This window comes from Bemisia tabaci, chromosome 6, assembly GCF_918797505.1.
Source record: "Bemisia tabaci chromosome 6, PGI_BMITA_v3".
NCBI lineage: Eukaryota > Metazoa > Arthropoda > Insecta > Hemiptera > Aleyrodidae > Bemisia > Bemisia tabaci.
Genome location: NC_092798.1, coordinates 32,928,469 through 32,950,514, shown reverse-complemented (window position 1 = coordinate 32,950,514; position 22,046 = coordinate 32,928,469). Strand labels below are relative to the sequence as shown.

The 22,046-nt window shown below is 42.0% G+C and overlaps 1 protein-coding gene across 3 annotated transcripts in view; it reads left to right on the top strand.

Annotated features, from left to right (window-relative positions):
* The window catches only part of Dhit (regulator of G protein signaling double hit), a 190,415-nt gene that overhangs the window by 121,079 nt on the left and 47,290 nt on the right, over positions 1 to 22,046 (top strand). The window contains exons 2-3 of one of the 3 annotated variants that reach the window (XM_072302069.1): positions 459 to 872; positions 6,190 to 6,279. In XM_072302069.1, the coding sequence (XP_072158170.1) occupies positions 661 to 872; positions 6,190 to 6,279 (302 nt within the window). In that variant the 5' untranslated portion in view covers positions 459 to 660. Of the gene's footprint in view, positions 1 to 422; positions 873 to 6,189; positions 6,280 to 22,046 lie in introns of all 3 variants that reach the window. The other 2 variants (XM_072302070.1, XM_072302071.1) reach the window with 2 other exon arrangements.

Below are 22,046 nucleotides of genomic sequence, written 5' to 3'. Positions count from 1 at the left end.
AGTCTGCAACAACCACCCGTTTCAACCCATAATATCGCTCCATTTTTCCTGCGTCCACTTCGTCTACAGCTTTTCCGGAAGAAACAACTCAGCGCTGAGGCCGAACATTTTGGGTAAAATAGCTCCAACTACAGGCGCTTGACCCCAAAGCTGTAGGGCGCAGCACTACTGTCTGTAGTTGGCGCTAATTCACCTGAAGTGTGGGACTCAGCGCTGAGCTGCTTTCTTCGTGTTATTTGGACTGCATTTTGCAATTTGGACCTATAAATTCTGGCTCATCTGAATAAACACTTATGTGCATAGGGAAACTAAACGGCACATACGTTGTTTTTAAACCGGGCTGGAACTTATAGTTCTTAATTGCAAAATGTAGACCATTTATCGATTCCAATAATGAGCCTGCCGTTTTAACCCCTATCCAGCTCAAAATTCCATCGAAAATGTATTATTTTTTTTAGTGAAACGACTACCATAGTGAACACTAATTCATCCACCTTCATCTCAAAACCGTGTCTAGTCTGCGTACGAGTGATTCGTGAAGGTTTTCACCGATGAACCCGTGAGAAACATTTTCGCGAGTGTAGCCCGACCAACCAGGCAGCGAAGGCGCCGTCCCGGCCGCGTGGTTGTGTGCGGGATCTCGCGGGCATTTCGAATCGAATGAAATTAATGAGCAGTTCCTCGTCGGCCGCCAAAGAAAGCGCCACACCGCCGGGAGGCGCCCCGGCCCCGGCTCCGACCGCGGCGCCCACCACCAAGCACCAGCAGAATGCGGCGCCCAGAAACACCAACACCAGCGTCGTCTCCGTGCGGCGCCCCTTCAGCAGGATGTCCAGCCACTGGACCACCGTCATCCGCAGGATACGCAAAAGGTAAACTCTCGCCACACTGAATAAAAAGGATTGCTAATTCACCGATTCAGGGAGGAGCAAAATTTGCTTCACTTCGTAAAGCTTTCTTATCCGTGCACGGTGTTGAATCAAGTGAACGACTAGCACGAATTGCTACACCGACTTGCTACATCTGCGCGCCTTCATGCAGTTAATCTTGCATCGAGTGGCTTGGAAGTGTAACTGCATTTTCTGGTATTGGTACTTTGCGAACAGTAAAAATAGCTTAATAGTTAGGCTGAAATAGCGGAATTTACGGAAAAATAGCGAAATTTACGGAAGAATAACTAAAAAGGTAACAGACGTAGCTTTTCAGAGAGCAAAATCACCTACACGCGTGTGTGTAAGTTAGCTGAAATTTGTGTAGCGATTTTACCTGCATGGTTTGCACGTTCATTTTTTAGCTACACCATGCCATGAAATACCCGCGTGCACGGCAATTTCAGCAATATTTTTTTTTTCAGTGCAGATAATTCCGCCCGTAGTAACATATTTTTTACGCCAGTTGAGCGTAGTCGGGGAAACCCCAGCTATGTTGTCCGCAGGTTGTTTCCCTGCGTTGATACTTGTGAACTTTTCTAAGACTTCCGTTATATAGTCTCTTTGTTTCTCCAGTACCATGTTAATGTATTCTGTCTGCTGGCTTAGCTGATTATTAACTATTTCACTCGTTTTCCTCAACAGTGTTTTCTCACATTCTTGCAGTCTCTTTTCTAATAAGCTGTTTATGTCGGCATTGTCGGCCTGCTTCTGGAACCCCTGCAGACCGAGAAGGGGTTGGGACGCGCTCCCTCTGGGTCCAGCGAGAGTTCTGAGGTGCCAGACTCCACCGACGTCTGTCGGCGGGGCTTGGCCCCAGGTGCTGGCCGTGGCCCTTTGGGCCCTTGCTTCACTTGAGGTGCCCTGCGGCCAGTTTTGCCCACGGCTCCACCCTTGTTTCTCCTCCTTTCCTCCCTTTTGTCAGCATGATGAGTGCATTCCTGAGCACAAGGAGTGAACCCTCTATTTGCTCTTCATGCCCCTAAACTTTCAAAAATTACATTTTTAATAATGTTGAAATCGCCCCCAGCGATTACAATTCTGAACGTCTCAGCGTTTAAAAAGAATGCGGATCAGAGCGGCAGCATGGAAACGAACCGAGTAAGTAAGAAGTTCGCAAACCTCTCGTAAATGTTCTTGTTCTTCAGCAATAAATGTTTTCCCAGATCGTACTTAGTTATTCTGGAAGGCATAGTGGATTACTCAACTATATCTTTGATCACCACTTTTCTATTAGCTTTGTTTCGAGATGATTTAAATATGTTTTAAACTTTAAATGGACTACCCGACTACATTCACAGTGGCATTGTTTTTATTTGATGAAGAATTAACTTTACTACTTTTAATTCGCTATTTTCAATGATCCATAGCGGTGCCGTAGGGGTGGGGGTGTGCCTAGGGAGCCTCTAGGCCTAATTTTCGGTTCTCGCGTCTCTATTGTGAATGCGATCCTGACTTTGTGAGTTTGTGACTCGTTTTCAAGTACTTTTTTTAGGTAATTCACAGCAATCAACCAAACTACAAAAAACGCATACATATATCCCTTCGGGGTAGTATCCAGACATAAATTTGTCTAAATGGTTGATGGGTTTGCAAAGTTGAGCAGTTACAAGAAGGAACGTACGAGAGATCTGAAGACCACATCAAGAGGGTCTTTCTGCCTTCTCTCGGGAACCTTGGAATTTTACCGAATCGTCATCGTTGTCAAAAATGCCTCCGAATCCAAGAAAGAAAAGAAGAAATCATTCGAATTGGAAAAAAAATTATCGCGCGAAAATTCTTTCTTTCTACAAAACAAAGTAAGTCCTCAATTGTCAATAAACTTTTTGAAGAAATAATTTTTTCCCCTCTCCAAATCAAAGACCGAAGTTCTTTTTACCCCGCGCGAAGACTATGCCGGGTTCGGTTCACGGCATAAGATTATGCCGGATCCACGGCATAAGACTACTAAGCCGGGTACTCGGCTTACCGACTACGGTCTGTTTTCGGATGTCCGGGAAGCGGGAGCCGTGACGTACGGACGATTGACCGTCTGTGTTTGCCGCAAACACGTGACGTCAACGCCGACGAGTGCAGGTTGCACGGGGATACTGTGGAAGGTTTTGGGGGGGGGGGGGGGGCAGGGTGAAGCCGGCTGCCGGTCGGTTCACGATCCACGGTCGTCGGGCCGCGGGGTCGCGTCACCCGAGTTTGCACAGTTGGTCGCGCGCGCGGACGCCACTCAAATTCGAGCCGCCGCCCCCCCCTCCCCCGCGTGCAAGGTGTCCGTCTTAAAAAATTCATGGCTGGAGAGTCTCTATACGGGGAGAGGGGGAGGTGGGAGTTCGACGTGAAGTTCCTTTTTCTGGATGACGTTTTCTCGGAGACAGTGGCCTGAGTTGTTACGAAATTGAAAATAACTTTGTATTTTATGTTATTTTGAGGCTAGATTTGCAATCTTCCTTTTACACATTTCAGCGTTGTTGAAACGCTCTCCTGAGGGCTTTAAAAAACTGAAAATATCAGCTTATTTATTCTTTACTGCAGAATGCGGGAAAGTCGCCAGCTAGTTTCCGCCAAAATTGAATCGGCTCGTGCGAAAACGTCCGCTGTCCATGCAGGGTTTCATAATTGCAGTAATTTCTTTCGCCCCAGGACACTGATGAATAAGATCGATCTCCTTACTACGAGTAAACTTTATTTTTTTCGGGGATTTTTTTTTTACGTATAAAAGTGTTCTACATTTTTAAGGTCTTAAACAATCTTGTATCCGTAATTTAAAAATAACTCTTTTTATCAAGTTCCGAAACACTGTATCGGAAATCGGACGTTTTCGAAGGAACCATTTAACCGTCAGTTAGGCGGTTTTTTTCCGTAGCCCTCAATATCGCATCCACTCAACAAGAGAGGAATAACAAGTAACACGTACATTGTGTATGCATATTATTACATTTTGCAACAAAAGACTATTTTTCCATACCGTGGTAGATAACGCCGTACCAGCCCTCAAAAGTCACCTAACTCTCTCTGATGAACTTTTTCATGACTTGGGAATATTTTCCCCCCAATTTTTCAGAACATTTGTCTCGGAATTTAGTCTGAAGTATTTGAAAATATCAAAGAAAAATATTCATTACTTTTCTCGAAAATAATTAATCATCGGAAGAAAGACGACAATTTTTAATACAATTTCCCCGATTAAATATCAGGTACTTTTGCCGTTGATGTAATCGATCTTTTTAACAGGTTTTGCCGTTTGCATGTGTCGAGCATACTCTTCAGGGCGAAAAGAGCTATTTTTAACAACTGTATAATGTTTGCAGCTAATATCCGAACCATATTCGCACAAGTTGCTCTAGGTTTACACCTCCTTGCCTAAAGTAAACTTTCAGACCATGATCGTACCGTAGTCACTGAGATTGGTGCAGCAAAAGAACCCGATGGAGCACTTGATGTTATCTAAAGGCGCCTTCAATGAGAGAGCAACGAACTTGCTCGCTCTACGTAGTCCCAAAACTAGTATCTTTCGAGATACATGTTGAGCACACAGTAATTCACAGGAACAACTAAATTTTCATTTCATTTCATTTATTGCAACATCTATTGACATTTTAAAGGTACGGAACTTTGAAAAGTAGCCTGAGGGGCGAGAGGCCTTGAAAAGTAGCTAGATGCAGTGACAACAGGAAGAAACTGTTTTGAGACATAAATGAACTCTCACTAATAAATCTACGATTGAAGACTAGGAAATGAAAATTTGCCGGTCCCACAGGGTGAAACGTGGCCAAATCATACTTCCACTTGGATCAAATACTTGAACCAAGCACTTTAAAGAATCGAAACAAGGTAATACGTGACCCTGAACATTTAGAATTAACGACCCTGTAGGCAAACAAAACTGCTTGTAAGTGGGTGAGCTGAGAAGTTGACTCGTCAGTTCAAGTCACCAGACGTGACATATGTAGATCATTAGTCGTCGTGGATGAGCCGGTGCGTGAGTGAGCCGTGAAGATTAAATCCATCACTTAAAACAAGCAATAAAATGCAGTTAACATGTTGAAAATGACTAATAAATTGAACGCTAACGCTCGTGAGAATTAACGTAGAAAAATTAAACCATCATGTAGAAGTTCAAGTTGACACATTCGCTCCCGGCATTCTGCCCAAAAAACCAATAAAATTTTGAAATGAGGATCTATTACGCTATTCAAAGTTTTCAGCAAGACACCGCTCTTGGTTCAACATATGTAAACAAGGTTGTTCCTCAACTAATGTACTGGAGGTCTGACCTCTGAGATTAGCATTGTTCGTATATTATGAATGTTGCGGAGTCAGGGAATAGGTGGAGAAAGCAGGGAATTGGTTCCGTATTAGTAACTTGATGTGCACTGAGACCATCTTCTAGATGCCTCTCTGTGCAAGGATATCATCAGCGGAACACATACGGGTACGTTTTTTTTTTCTATCTTTGGTTCTTCGGAGTATTCCCGTTTGTCAGGGGAACTTCAAGATTTAGTAAAGTGTATCCTCGATTGGGGGATACGTTCAATAACATTGATAAATGCATGATGAATTTTACCGTGATCATTTTCACAAAGGGAGGAATACATTTGACGGGCGACGTCGGAGTCTTCAGGTACCTCCTTCTCCCCCACATCCCTTGAGGAGGGTTTAAACGCCAGGGTTTGTTTCAACTTTTCGTCGAAATATTCATCCAATTGTCTTCAATCCATTGACGACAGCCGTTTTGGATAATTACTCATCTTTAGGTATCCCTACCCCTGTTTTTCTTCACGGTATTTTTGATGATCACGTGTCACTATTCACGTATCCATACTTACATTTATTGAAAAAAACGGTAATTTCAAGCGTATGGTGTTCAGAGAGCATCAAAAGACCATTCCTGGATGATAGTGGCTGTAACAATGAACTGAAATCGCTGTCGAGCAAATTAATCCGGTTAACTTACATCATGTTTAATTGAAATATCATAATGTCAACCAATTTATGTCTGCTCGATGTATTGGTATGGTGTGTTCGCAATCAATTTGAATTCGATTCACTTGAAAATTGTTCGAGCTCAACAACTTGCCATGCATGGCTCGCAATCGTATCATTCCTCGTTTAGGTGATGATTGTCTAACACGTCATAGTATATTTCTTCATCGATTTTTTTCATATAAATGGTCGATGTTAATGATTTATCGTGCATGGATCGTATTTTAAGTTCTCTCCAAAACGACGGTTATTTACCATGTCAGTGTCTATCTCTCTGTTGCAGCCTGGCAGTTAGGAACAACCACGAAAATGGCTCAAGAAATAAAGACTCTAATGATAGTTTAGATCCCGGCAAATGGGACGGAGACCCTGCGTAAGTGTCAATTGCAGTTATCAGCATGATTTTTTTATGTAATTTCGTCAACTTTCGATGTAATTAAACGAGTTTCGTTCCAACTCAAAAGTTATATGTGGACCGATCCGTAACACCACCTTATTTCACTTCCAAGGTCGTCCCTATAGAATTAGCCACCTTTACTCAGCGCTATAATTGATGCTCCGAAAAAAAAAACCCCTTCGGAAAGCAAAAATGTGAACTTAAAAAATACCCTTAAAGTGCGGAAAACGTCCATGATGTCTGCTTGTTTTTGTTGCTGTAAAGCTACCCATCTGTATGTAGCAGGCAGTCAGTAATCTGCAAGGGAGGGGCATGTGCGTTAACTCGTTGGATTGCACTGATTCGCCGCAACATAGTGAAGGTTGCCTTGATGAAGAATTTTAAAAGCACGACTACGGCCAGGAGCCTGGAGTGCCTTCAAGTCCCAGTGATACTCACCGCTTGTCAGGCAGTTAGTTTGGTTGCCTATCCGAACCAAACTCAAGTAAAGTCACTGATTCTTACGATAAGCATATCCGAGTGCTTTAGCTGGCAACATGAATTCAATAAGGAGCGGCCGGCTTGAATTTCAAGCCCACTTATTGTGATCAATCGATTATTATCATCAGTACTTTCCATCTACTGTATAGTATCTTTATTCTGAATTTTTGCGTTTTCTTATTCAACACGATTAGATTGATATTGCTAATGAACCACTACATAGTGACACTTAAAGCAATCTGATACATATCGTTTGATTTAAATTTTACGTCAAGCACGATTTGGGCGACCAAAACTGCTGGAAGTTAATCCTAATCAAAATATTCAGCTTTTTTCGATAGCCCCGGCTTATGAAAAAGCAAAACTCTGCGTGAGACAAACCGCATTTCAAACGTTACCGTGACAGTACTTTTGGTATGATTATACAGGGTTATCCAAAAGTCACGCACCACTGGCCATAACATTAGTTCTAATCAAGATATCGACTTGCGGCTTGTGACGTTTTTCCTCATATCGAGGGGAAAACTTTTTTTTGGGTACTTCCCAGTTTTTGATCCCCTCGGGGAGGGGCGGGGGGGAGGAGTACTCAAAAATTTCAAATGGCCACTCCCCTCACGGCCAGTGGTGCGTGACTTCTGAATAACCCTGTATTACAACTTTAATATCGACACCTTAAATGAACTACTGCACGTCGTATACATATCAAACAACACAGAGCAGGGAAGGAACATTAATCGATAAAGCAGCCTGGGAAAACTAGTTTTCTTGTGAGCGGGAAATCAAAATCTCCTGGAACCAATGTAAAGTGAAAACGTTTAAATCCGAGTTAGGAGCTAATTTAAGCAATTTTTGTTACCAAATCAAGTTTTACGTGAAATTTTGACCGTGAAACAATGTATCAGAATACTTTAATTTGTACCTTGTCTAGTGGTCCATTGCTCGCGACTCTTAGATAGTGACTCTCAGTTGTCGATTCACACAGAGATCCAATTAACTCGCAATCTAAGAGCGAGCAATGAAGACAAATTGGACTTACCCGACCTATCACACAAACGGACCAGTAAAATTATAAGACATAATGCCAAGCACTGACCTCATAAGTTTTCAAATTATAACTTCAAACTCGAAACATGTTCATTGTGTCTTAGCACATAACTATAGAATTTTCATGCCCTGGGGTATTTTTTTGTTTCTCAATGGTTTCTATCGAAAACCTGATCTATCATGCAAGCTGAATCAGTAAAATTGTAAGTCATAATATCAAATACCGACGTCACAATTTCTCAAATCACAGCCTCTAACTCGAAACGTGTGCAGTGTGTCTTTTTAGTAAATAACTAAAATTTTCGGGATCTGGTCTACTCCCCCCCCCCCCCCCCCCAAAGATGTCCACGAAAACACCTCGTGGTTCAGAACTTGTTCGGTGTGCTCATACATCCTCTAACCACGATAGTGGCCAGGCGTGAGTGATTGATTATCGATATTTCCCAATTTTAAGCTATGGTAAAGAATCGGTTATTAAGGTGTTCGTTGCGAACATCCTGCTAATCGATTGTTTTCCATAGGTTTAAATCGCTGATCAATAGATATACCTTAAAGTACGCTACGGCACTGAACCACGACTTTTCGACGAATTTTGTTTTGACTTCTGACCGGAGCCGCATTTCCTAATCGATCATGAAAACTGCATCATCACCGAGAAGAATGCCACGCGGTCCCATTTCGAGCAATGCTCATTAATTTCTGAAGTTCTCCTCTCGTAATTTCTCTTACGGTTCCTTTTGTCTCGGTTGAAAAGGGAGCGTGTCGAGAAAACCATTTTCCCATTCGGCGGAACTAAAACCGCGTAACTCTCATTTGAATTCCATAGAGATAAGCGTTTCTCGCCGTGTTTGATAACACAATGCGGTAAGTTGCATCTCCGCGCGAGGAGAGAAAGCACCGTGCCGATTCCACCATTAAACAAGTTGACGGGTCGAACGGGCAGTTTGATTGATGATGCTCCGAATTGCACGAGTCGCGAAAATCGAGGAACGGTGGTCCTGTGCCAAAATGTTGCCCACATGAGAGTAGGTGTGACGTAGCTGCCGTAGAGGTTTGCAAACGGTCTTGCACGGAAAGAAGAATGATGGATTTTACAGTGTGTCTAATCGATTTTGGCTCTGTGCAAGGAGATAGGTTGAGAAACCAACTTTTTTGGTAAGTAGGTGATCCAATTCTAGACTAGGCTGCAGTGGCGAGGCGTGAATTATCGATTATCGATCTTTCTCCATTTGAAGCTGCGGTAAAGAATCGATTATTAAGGCGTTCGTTGCGAACACCATGTTTATCGATCCTTTTCCATAGGTTTAAATGGCAGATCAATCGATATACCGCAAAGCACGCCGTGCCACTGCTAGACTGGCCTATGCGACTTCATAACGTCGTTTTCTGGACCTAGGAACGTAACTCCATTCCAAGGCTGCAAAATTGACTCAAACAATTCAATTTTTTACAAGCATGTACCTTTGCAATTTTTGTGTGAAATTTTATCTGATTTTTGCACGGAGTCAGAGGAGAAATCACTGAAATTTTTGACCAGAATTGCCTAAGATTCTCCTGACGAAATTGAAATTTGCGATGAAAAATTTGGCAATATATGTTCCTTTGCAATTTGTGTCTGAAATTTCTCTGATTTTTGCACGGAGTCGGAGGAAAAATCACTGAAATTTTCGACTAGAAATGCCTAGTATTTTCCTAATAAAAGTGAAATTTGCGATGAAAAATTTGGCAATATTGTATTGTAGTTAAGTTCTTTCTTGAGGGAAACGACGAATTAAACATCGTTATCATGAGAAGAAGAAAACTCGTCCAATTGAACGGAGGTCTCCTCTGAACCAAACATTAACTCGAACTAAATATTAGGTTTTTGATCATAATGAACAATGCTCTCTACAACAGCTTTTACCTTTGCGTTATTCTGTTCCTGAAACGTACTTAACAACACGCTTAGGAGCAAATAATGTGAAAATAATTGCCTTGATAAAATCGGTTAATGATACAGACGTGGTATCACAGCGCGTCTAACTTCTAACGTGGTACTTTGTCCTTTTTATGCTTGCTGTTTTTTCGTTCCATCATTCTTCGTTTATTCTCCATCCTCGGTAACTCTGTATCTTCTAACGCGTTTAAGTAGCTCAGCGGCCGATGAAAATACAGGGAATAGAATTGAATCGCTTTCTGTCAGGCAGGAGTAAGTCCAAAAACGCATGAGCCATGGCTTTTGTTGATCACGCAGGGTGCTAGGTTTCATGAATTTTTTGACTTACGCCCGTCCAACATGTAGCGAGAAAATATTCGACGGTGTAAGACCGCAGCCACGTATCTCGGTTTGCGACGTGGCAGACTTTCTGTCACACTTTCTTTTTTAAACGGAAAACTACTTAACGGCAATTCTCTAAAACCGCGCCGTGATTTTTCTTCTCTGTGCGAAGAACAACTCTGCAAAAGCCTTCAAGGAATGTACATGCTCAATTTGTTTCTCCTGTAAAAAAATAATACAGTGACGGAGATTTTCAGACTCTGCAAAGGAGATACGTGGTTGCAGACCTACGCCGTAGATATGTTGAAAAGGTCACAGATGATATGGGGAGCTCGCAAGGTGCTTTGACAGATAACTAAAATTATTTTTACTAACTCTAGTACGCAACACCGAGATACGTGAGTTTAGTTTCAGTGTTGAGTTAGTTGACACCCACACACCTCACATACCGTACATCCAGACACTTACAATTATACTATTATCTATATACTCATCTCGCTAGCGTATGGTCTCACTGCGGAGACTACACAGCAGAGCGCGACAAGGAAGCGCTATCACAGCGCTCTTCAGAGCGCCCAGCTCACAACCATCTATTCTTCGACAACTGTCTTCTCGCATTCCACAGCTCCTATCTCATCTCTAGCTTCTCTCATACGACTGAGATCAACTACGAGTGCACGTCCACGGTGATAACATTGACTACTGTAACAACAAACAGTGAATCATGATTCTACGTCAAGAAGTTTCGTGAGCACACAGCTTTCGAGTAAATCAAGACTATAAACGCGAGCGAACACCACAGGAACATCGCAACTTCTCTCTATTCTTGACGCAAGCACATTCACAAGTACCATAGAGACACAAAGTCTCACACTCACGAGTACGAGAGCTCACGAGGAGGCACACAACGAGGAGCCGATGAATATCAATTGACTCATCCGTATAACGTACAGCAATTGCAGTTATTAGAGTATAGACACGAGTGACACGCCCACGCGACTGATACGAGTCGATACAGAGCACTTATATCACACAGTTTCAACCCAATTATACACAGTACAATCGCACTATAACTAAAACTAGATAGATATCCCACTTCTCTCTAGTCACACAGCGAGAGGACCATGACACATGAACGAGAATATGCACAGATCTGACAATTATTAGAGACAGCGTACTCCTCAGCCCACCTTTCATTATCTCCTTACGCTCTTCATAGCGTCATATCTTCGCATAGATTTTATACTGATTCTCTTAGCATTCACCCGTCAGGCAGGTTATAGATCTTTAGATACCGACAATCGTCATTAGAGCTGCATCTGTATCAGTCCCCGCTCGAAAAAATAAGAAACACGTACACACTCGAATCTACCAACACAGGCCATGTCTCACACTCAACACGGAGGTTAAGAATACTCTCACACGGTGTGTGGACAGAAGCTCCTGCGCGAGCGTCGAAAGTCATAGTGTTGCACGCTAGACACATTAAATTTAGAAAGATGTATCATGAGCTACTTAGAAGCCATCTCGACAGCTTGATGCGCGAGCGCGGCAGCCAGTCCAGTCCTGGATTTTTCCCGACCCCCGGAAAGAGGGCGGCGGACGGAGTGATGGCGGTGTGAATTTTCACATCATACATACGTAGTGGGCGGGAACTCTTCTGAGATCCTCATCTCCTATGAACAGAGATCATCTCCTACATCTCTTGAAGGAATACTGCATGGAGAACACACACGTCTAGTAATAGAGCGGGATCTCGATAGACCTTCACTGAGTACTTGTAGATTTAACATAATTAAGTCTAGGAGTTTCACAGAGGACAAGCTGAGCTCTGGATCGTCAGCGAAGTTCCGTGAGGCCCTGCGCACGGCGGGGGGCGATGAGATCTAGAGATCTCCAATTGAATTTGAGACAGAGAACATCTCAGAGAGATTTATTATCTACGTGATCTCGTCTATCTTCATCGAGACGTTAGATACACATCGAAATACTGATATTTGTCACAGTGCTCAACTCCACACCTCTCTCTAGAGGAACAAGCATAACATGAGACACCATCAACACACCTATACACTATCACGCGCACATCCACGAGCTAGAGCAACAACAAATCACAAGAGCGATAGAGAATACAAAACATCCATATCTCTGATACTGACACAAAGCGCGGGACAATGTGGTTGACGCGACAGTCATCAAAATCGTTCAAGCTCGCTCTAGTATTCAATCTATCAGTCTTCTTCACAAGAGACGATGCGAGATACCATATACAGATCTATACTCTATAAATGTATTCAGAGATATACTATTTTTATCTAACTATTACGAGGAGATTAGAACAAATCATTATCGTAGAGCATAGTAGCCAATCTGGAATTCTTTCATGGAGAGAGTGTCGATGGAGGGGGGGGGGGTGTCCAAAAGCCAGCAATGGGGCCCGCACTCTTCGCGACTCGACGCGCGACGCTGTGCAGCGGTGAATTTTGAAGCTCGACAGGCTTGTTTCTCACTTTTATTTTTTTTAGGGGGGAGGGAGGTTGAGGAAGGAAAAAAAAAATTTTTTGTTTATTTCCCCCTTACTCTTTTGGATGGAGAGGGTCTTCTTTGACCACCCCCCTCCTCCTTCTTGAACAGTCATCGGGAAGACATCGCAAAAACATATTTCAAAAGTAAGAAATAGGAGATGATTACGGCACTCACCAATTGTAGATTTGTTGTATTTTATAAATAATCATTGAATAAAGCGTCGTCAAGTAGTTTGAATTCTCAAATAGGTCGTCATTTTGTTGCCATTTCTGTAATTATTTGCTCCAGAATTAGAGCGTCACTATCAACTCGCGAGATGCTCGCAGGAGTCAGATTGCACTCTTACCTTTCTCTTCGTAGCGCACGACTGTATCTGAGTAATGCTGGCCTGCCTAGAGTACTCAGGAGATACAATACCTCCACACTGAGAGTGCTGAGCCGAGGACTCTCTCAACAGAGCCACGTATGCATCACAATACTGCAGAGGTATCATTTGCATTCGAAGCTGATCCAAGCAAAGCTTCAGAGGTCAGATAGTACGGTCTCCAAAGTAGGTTCCATTACTAGCCTAATAGCAGTACATTCGCGCTAGCATTCGAGCTCTCACATACTATTGAAGATCGCGCGATGGATATCTGCTATTACATTTTAGATCTCTTGCTCCAGTGAACTACTGAGAGCGGCTCCAACAACTCTTTCTTCGACTGATGTGAGAGGACATCAGACGCGAAACAACTCTACAGGATTGATGAGTCTCTATCTCGGCTCTATGCTATATGAGTCAGGATAAGAGGAACTCAATCTATTCGAAACAAAATCAACTCTTACTTCTCGCTACTCGGGGAGAAGACAGCCTGACGATACAGGGATTCATTGAGATACGCATACAGCATGTATGCAACACGAGTACTCAACGCACATACACGTAAGACTGTCGACAGATCAGTCGAAGTCTTCCAACAACACAATCATACAGGACAGCTCGACAATGGCAGACGTCTACATGGTCGAATAATGCACATGGACCAAACATTGAGCGTGTAAAATCACACACTTCTGATAAACAAACGCTGCACATATTAGTTCATACCAACACAGCTTGCTCATACTATATACTTGAATTGAGCATTAAACTCAGAACATAACTAAATGGGATTGTATAATTATAAATAAAATGTTAGCATTATGTAGACTCAGGCAGTCACAGCTCAAGCGTAGTGGTGGGGTGCAAGAATCTAGAGATCAAGTCGTCCTCCGGCAGTGGTCTATCTGTCGAGAGCTCTCACACCAGAATGCGAGAAACAACTTCTATTATGATGACACATGCGAGATCTCAACATCTGCATAAGTGCACAATAATACTCAGATCACATAAGACGCTATATTGCGCATCACGAGCGCGAGTCAATTCTCTGGACAGCGTTCATCGCGAGAAACTCTTATAGCGGCAATGATATGGAGCATACCACGAGATTCTCGTGATACCACACTACATGCGAGATACTGATATACCTATAGAATATATAACAGATGAGCCTTTTTTTGAGACTCTCTATCGAGAGAGGCTCTAACGTCTACACTGGCGTTCACAAGTACACATATGAATCGCATAGTAATGCTGTATCTTACACCTACGCGGTTATCAAGCAACAGTAAGGAGGAATCCATTACTCTCAGCATAACTGTACAATAACTCTCGATTCTCGACTAAGTACAGGCGCATGCGAGAGAATACTATCACTCTCTTCTCACAATCTGCTTAATACTAATTAGATCATCACATAGATCTCAGGAGCGAAGATACACATTCCTCTCAGACAATCTGTACTGAGAGTCTCTCACTCCTCACACTTCTATCTTCAGATCATCTCATATACACCAATTATGACTAGTACAAAAGAACATCATAGCAGACACGATTTAGTGGAACAGGTCAGCGATAAAGAATCATCTCTCATTCACGAGATCGTCCACTAACACAAGTCATCTCACGTCTGAAGATTGTATACACTGTCTTTGTATTATATGTCACACTTGGCGTATCTCACATAGTCTATTCGATAGTGTTCAACACTAGTACACATTAGTGGCTGTGTGATGCATATGACATGATTACGCGTCTCGTTGAACACACAGTATCAGTATTATTCATAGATATCTACTAGTAGAGAATACTTCTTATTTGCATTCGCGTTCTATGTACTGACACCACACATGAGATACATCAGACAAAGAATTTACACACAGAGTAGTGATAATCACTAGCAAAAAAAGATGGATCTAAAGAGGAGTTTTCCGTTAGGAGACATGATATCGACAAATCAGTCTGTGTGAGTTACGCGTAGGTGTTGGGTGTGAGTGAGGTTTAGCGTCAATGTACAGGGGCATTCGATTCACAGGCAATCATGAGAATTGACATGTGTATGAGTGACAGTAAGGATTAGGAGGACTCGTGGTAACAGTGGTGGAATACACGTCACACTATATGGCGATAACTAGATAGAGAGTCTTTTGACACGATATTGACATATGAGGAGTTATCTGGATGGCTGGAGTGTCAGTCTATATAAGATCTCTATTCTTATTTACAATATCTTCGAGCGTCACACTATACACTATTACACACACACACACACAGGTGTAGTCTCACACTATACAGTCAAGATATCAATGAGGTCATGGTTTTCATTGACATATATAGCTTATAGTTTACTTTACAGATGGCTAAGGACACGTAGGATGTATGGGCGTACTACGTAGGGGTAGGTGGTGTGTACGTGTACATCTACTACTTGAGGTGACAATATGCGGTTGTGCGATGTTTTGAGATTCGAGGAGTGAGCTGGGGTTTGAGACACGGTTGAGGATATGTATTGGCACACACTGGCTATGTGAGACACCTATAGAACAGTTGCGCGTATGTAGATGTAACAAGATCATTGCTAAAAATTACGGCACACAACAGGATGATACATTAGTCACTAGGTAAAGTGGAGTGAGCACTATGACAAGAGACATGGTTCTTGTAGTCGAGTTGCAAGTGATTGGTGGCGAGCGGTATCTCTACACATATTAGATGGTTTCTCAGGAGTCATGGCAGATGAGATGATGACACTGAGCACTGCTATCTTGCACTAGTGGACCGTGCGAGGTGTGATCGAGTGGGCGGCATGTCAAGAGGTGGATATGGACACACAATATAATGTATCAGGTTCTGAGAGTATGTGTGGACAGTATGCAATATCTACATCGTTGGCGGTGATAGAGTATACAATGGTTCACTTTGTGGTCACACTATAGAGCTATGTTGCATAGGTAGGGGTTAAGTGCGCGGATCCTGTTTGACAATTATAGAGTGTATATAGTGATGTGAGAAATTTATGACAGGAGAGACGCGAAGAGTTGAGAGGCGATCAGATTATATGATTGTCGACACACATCACAAGGGAGAAGGGGTATGTTGCGACACATGCTATGAGGTCGTATAAGTCAAGTAGTATCTAGTGCACACACAACACATGTGTCACTTGACAACTGTAGGAGATTGCGTCTCACACAGGAGAGTGTCTGGCGAGAGAGTACATAGAGCAGTGAGAACACTCAATTGACGACGCGGATGTCAGGTATACAGACTATCTATGTGGAGTAATGAGTGAGAGAGTATTATGTCAGATATTAGTTCATTTTAGCCACATATGTGCAAGAGTATTGGAATGATTGTGAACTGATCACACACACAATGTGGGGGGATTTAGTATATGATACACATGAGGCGTGGATATGATCTCTAGGCACACACAGAGGGGGCTGCTCAAGCTATTATAATTGCAGTGAGGGCTGTCACAGACATGTGACACATAGGCAGAATTATCAAGAACTGGACATGTAGATGAGTATAACAGTGTGGAACTCATGAAGGACAGTCTGCGTAGTTGTTTCAAGAGGACATTAATAATGGATGTGTGTTTTTGATTGAGGAGAAGATCAAATAGGGTATTGACTAGGTTCACACATGTCATGTGTAATGTCTTGCTGTTGTTCATGCGTGTATTGTAGTGGCTATGTGACACGATGCTTAGATAGGTAGTGAGATGTGTGACATCTGATTAGTGTCGATGTATCATAACTAGAGAGGAATAGTAGCACGATGTGAGCTAGCACGTACACACAATTTAAATGAGTCTCTTGTCATGGGTATATTGCGGCGAGTGCAGTATGTTCTTATACGACGCGTCACGGCATATAGTCAGGAGATTAGTGAGAGATCTTAGGTATTGATAGGCGACTAGTACACTGAGTGGATCTTACGAATTACAGTGCACAGACACTGTCTTGAGTGAACAAGTAACTATCTTAGTTATTACTAGGAGCATGTGAGTAGAAACACAACACGATATGACAGTACTCATATATATTGTTATGATACAAACTGTTTGTGATCATGCTATGTGGGCACAGTTGCGCGCACATCTATCAATGATGGTCATGGTTAGGGGTTTTTTGATTGTAGAGTAAGTAGATGGGGTAGGCGAGATAGAGTGACAGTTAGTGCATAGGAAAGTTGAGTGCCTCTACACAACTTCTACATGACGACAGAGAGTGCACAGCGAGGTATTACCATATGATCAGTATGCAAGGAGGATGAGGTTTTGGAGGAACACACATAGACTTGTGTGTATGGTTTTGGTTGAATGATGATTTAATTTTGGGAGGTAAGGGAAGTGGGGGAGTTTGAAGGAGAAAAAAAAAAAAAAAAAAAAAAAAAAGGGGATATTGTTATAAAAGAAATATATTTAGTATTTTGGAATGGATTAAGTTAGTTGATGGTGGGGGAAAAGGTTGAGGAGGGGATTGGGATGTATGTGGTGGAGGATATTGGTTGGTATGGTGGGGGGGTAGGGGTGGATTTTTGGAAGGGGATAGAGTGAAATAAGGGGATGTGAGGGTGATTGAAGAGAAGGTGGTTGAAGTAGGAGAAAGTTATGGGGGGTTGTGAGATATGTGAGGTATGGGTGGGTTGGTTATTAGATGGATGTGTTAGGTGGGTTTTTGTAAAAATTGTTTTTTGGTATTGGTGATGAGGTGAAATGGTTTGTTGGGATTTGTATATTGTTGATGGAATTTGTTATGTGGGGGAAGTTAAGGTGAGATGAATGTATTGTAATTTGTTTTGTATTTGGGAATATGTATGTTTTGGAAGCGCTACATCTTCTTTTTTTAGAAAAAGCGGGGAAATTGATATGTATGGTGAGGGAAGTTTAGGAACTGCTTTAGAACCGAGGAATTCTGGAATGGTCACCTTTAGTTCCTCAATTTGGGCACCTCTTTCAAAGTGTTGCTGCAAGGTTATAGCCGTGCCGTGAAAGGAGCTCACGGCAGTTGTGGATGAGGTATTAACATCGATATTATCTACTGCGCCTGTCACGAAATGTCCCTTTTGTAAATACGGGGAGCAGACAACACCCATTTTCTTAAAATACTCTACGGCCGATTGACTAAGAGCGGAAGAGATCTGCAAGACGCGGTCGTATGAAATTCCTATACCGAACTTATGGGCAGTGTCCACTAAATCCCGCTTCCTCGTTTTGGAGTGCAGCATTAAAGATAAGTATGTTGGAAAAGGCGTTTCCATCGAGCGCGTGTGTCTTACGGAGCCTGCTTTAACAGGAGCGTTAACTCTCATGTTGAAATGAATCAGCTGTGCAATCGTAATTGCTTCTTGCCTGGCATGATTTTCAGCCTGTTGCTGACAATTAGGGCCGTATAACAACATTTTAACAAGTGTTAATAGCAAAGGTGAGACACTTTTAGTTTGCGAGTCTTCATTTAAAGTACAATCTTCAAATGGCTTTGTTTCGAGAGCTTGCTGTCGTATTTTGCGCACAAGTTTTCCAACATTAATTAAATCTGCTTCGGCATCGAATTTGCAAGCCTTGCGCAAGGCATCGCCGACATTTGCATTCATAGTTAAAAGGACATTACGGCCTTGGTTGTAAGCAGTTAATTCGGGCATAACATTTAAAAGCATATTTTTCACTCTAGTTGAATGAACATTTTTTCTTTCGCCTGTGAGCTGTTCAAGCCGATTTTCCAACAATATTGTCAATTCTTTTAAATTAAAAACTGGAATAACGTCCTCTTTCTCTAAAATACAATCTTGTATGTAAGACGTAAGCTCGGCAAATGCAGTCGCAAAACTGTCATCATCTGAATCATGGCGAAATGCCTCTCTATCGGATGAGCGCTTTCGATTACAAAATTTATTTAAACATTCTTTGTGGTATTTAGCCTCAATTGCGATAGCATCGCCTTCACTAAATTTAGCCAGAATTTTTTGATCTTGCAAGACCTCGGCAAAGGACTTTATTTTATTGGACAATTCTTTGGTCGCTACTGCATGCAGTTTTTTCATCTTCAACCTCGCAAAAGAGACACGCTGTTTTCTTGGTTTCTGTTGGCTCTAAGGATCGAGTAAAATAACTTGAACTGGATGGCCCAAGATTCTCAGAATGAGCTGCAGTATGTAATCGCCGATTTAATTTATAATCAGTAAAATTAGCCCTACATTTTTTGTGAAATTTAGCAGCATTTTGTACCAAATTTTCCAATAAAGACAGATCTCCGCTTAGCGCTTGAATATTTATGCTCTGCGGTAAAAATTGAGCTTTTTGGAAAGCTTCCAAGTTTGCAGCCAGTAGTGTATACCCCTCCCCTTTTTTGTGCGCTGGGCACAGTAGAATGTCGTTTGATTGTTCTTCTTGACAAAGAATACATAAATCCCAATTAATTATGGCAGGTTTTTTTGAAGGGGGATCCGAAATACTAGCAACAACAAATTTTTTCTCCATACCAAAAATGTTAATTTTTGATCACCCAACAGAAATAAAGCATCATTAATGTTTCACCATTGAATGTTCAGATTATAAGTGAATCTGTGAATACGTTTTTAACATCCTGCATGCATGGCAGTACCTGAAACAGTGCGCCGTCGCTTTCTCCAATTCGTATAAATGCAAGCTTAATACACTGTCCACCAATCCTTAAATCACTTAACTTCGAACATTCACTCCCAAACGCACTATCGAATACTTCACATCAAATTCACACCTTCTTCCGTAACACCCGCTTTGACTTTCTCCGTAATTTCTCCGTGAAAAATATCCAACATAGACCACGAGCGAACTGACCGTGCACGAGATTTGATTTGAACTGAAGTGAATCTATCGAAATTTTCATCTTTACATTGATCATATGGTTTATTCAAGACTTAACTTGTCGTGACATGTTCTAACAAGTCATAGGCACATGTCCCAACATGTCATCGACACGCAGAAATGCACCCATAATCGCACGCAAGTGCGGGAACGGGGCAAATGATGATCCGCGTTAATTCGCACTCCGCTCCACTCCCCCCCCCCCCCCCCCCCAAACACAGCTTTTGGTTTGAGATGTATTGTATGTGTACTCTCTACCAAAAAAAAAAAAAAATGCAGCAAAAAAAAAACGCGGAAGTAAAAAAAGTTGACATTTCAATAGGTTTCATAGGGAAAAATTATTGATATGAATTAAAGCTTTTGCCCCCCCCCCCCTCCTCCTGCAATTGAGAATTTGGGATCTATTTGCTGTACATGAATCTATATAGACTAGCATTGCTAAAAGTGATCATATCGACACTTTAATATAGGTTTTTAAGTGTCTGAATGCGATAATTCGACGAAAAAACGGAGTTTCTTCAATATTTGGGAACCCCTGCCCCCCCCGCCCCCCCAGGGCCTCAGAATTTTGGGCTCACTTGCGAAATTGAACCTTATATAGGTAAAGATGATATCCTGAAAGTTTCATGCTTTCTTCCAGAAATGCACGATTCTGGGACTTTTTCCCCTTTATCCGCCCTACTATATCCTGGAAGGCGGTGTCGGCGGCGTTGCGGGGAACGGCTCACCTGAGCGAAATCTAATCCCCGACAAGAAGTCTGAGAGAGCGAATCGATTCGGGGACGCCTTGCGTGCCGACGACGACGGCGTCGCGGCGACGCTTTCCCGCGCTCCGAGACGTCTTGACGCGCGCTTTCACGAGGAAGCGTTCTCCGGGGGTCGCCAGGATGAAAGCCCCCGCCACCAGCGGCCTGTCACCCGCTTCAACGGCGCGGCTCCCCGTGACGTCATCCGCCGTCACGAAAAATACCCACTGCCTTGCGCTCGAAGACGAACAGGGACAATTAGAATCGCGAAGTGCACATTTAAACAATTACACCTGACACCAAGGTGTCTTAAACACTGGAAAAGAAACAAACACATTGGATCTAGAGTCCAGACTCTTAAAAACATCGACAGGAAAAAGTATATATATATAAAGTCGCTTTATAACGCACTCTGGCGTTCTACGACACCCAAACGCCACATATGCCTGTCTTCCCAGAGGTTATCGGGCAACTGACACCGCAACATCTCTTCGTCAACGCCCTGCCGCCAAAACTTTTTTTTTTTTTTTTTTTTTTTTTTTGTAGGAAAAAGTATTCTTGATTAAATCAGAATCTAGCTTAAATCAAGAACCAAGCCTCTTATTTCAAGCGGATTTCGTTTTGATTCAAGCAAAAATCCGATTGAATCAAGAGTATTTTTTTATGTCAATGTTTTCAAGAGTCTGTACTCTAGATCCAATTTGTTTTTTTTTTCCAGTCCACTGACAAAAAACTATGGTTATAATTACCATATTAGTGTTGTTCAATACGCACTCTTAATTAGTAGTGGTCATAACCAATAATAGTGATATTTTTACAGGAGCAATCGTAATTTTACAAATTTGTGGTAGTAAAATTACCATTTAATGGTGAAAATATCTCTATTATTGGTCATGGCAACTACTAATTAAGAGTTCATATTGAATACCACTAATATGGTAATTATAACCATACTTTTTTCTCAGTGTACTGTGCGGAAAAAGCACGAATACACTGAAAAAGCACCAATTTCGATACTGAAAACGTAAGGAGTTGTAATAACAGAGTAGTAGACATTCTGCAACACAGTCCAGAGACTGTCTTACGAAAAAGAGAAGGACACTACAGCACTATTAAGAGAACCGTTTCAATCAAAAGGAACTGTGCACTTTGTGCCCTGAAAAATATTCACTGCTCCGTGCTCAAAGAAAAATAGAGAGAAAATTAAATTAGTCAAGTGCACATTTAAAAAATTAAAAGTGACTCAACCTATTGACTGTGCGCACTTAAAAGAGAAGGACACGACAGAATTATAAAGAGGACGTATTTAAATCAAAAGGAAAATGTTTTCTCCCTTTTTCCTGAAATTTAAATAAAGGTTGCGCAAGGACTACGCATAGAATTCCAAGAAATTCAGTGTCGACTTTTAAAGATTTTTCTGATATGATGTTCTTCACAATCTCTTCAGTAAGATGTGTTTTTTAAAATTGAACTTTC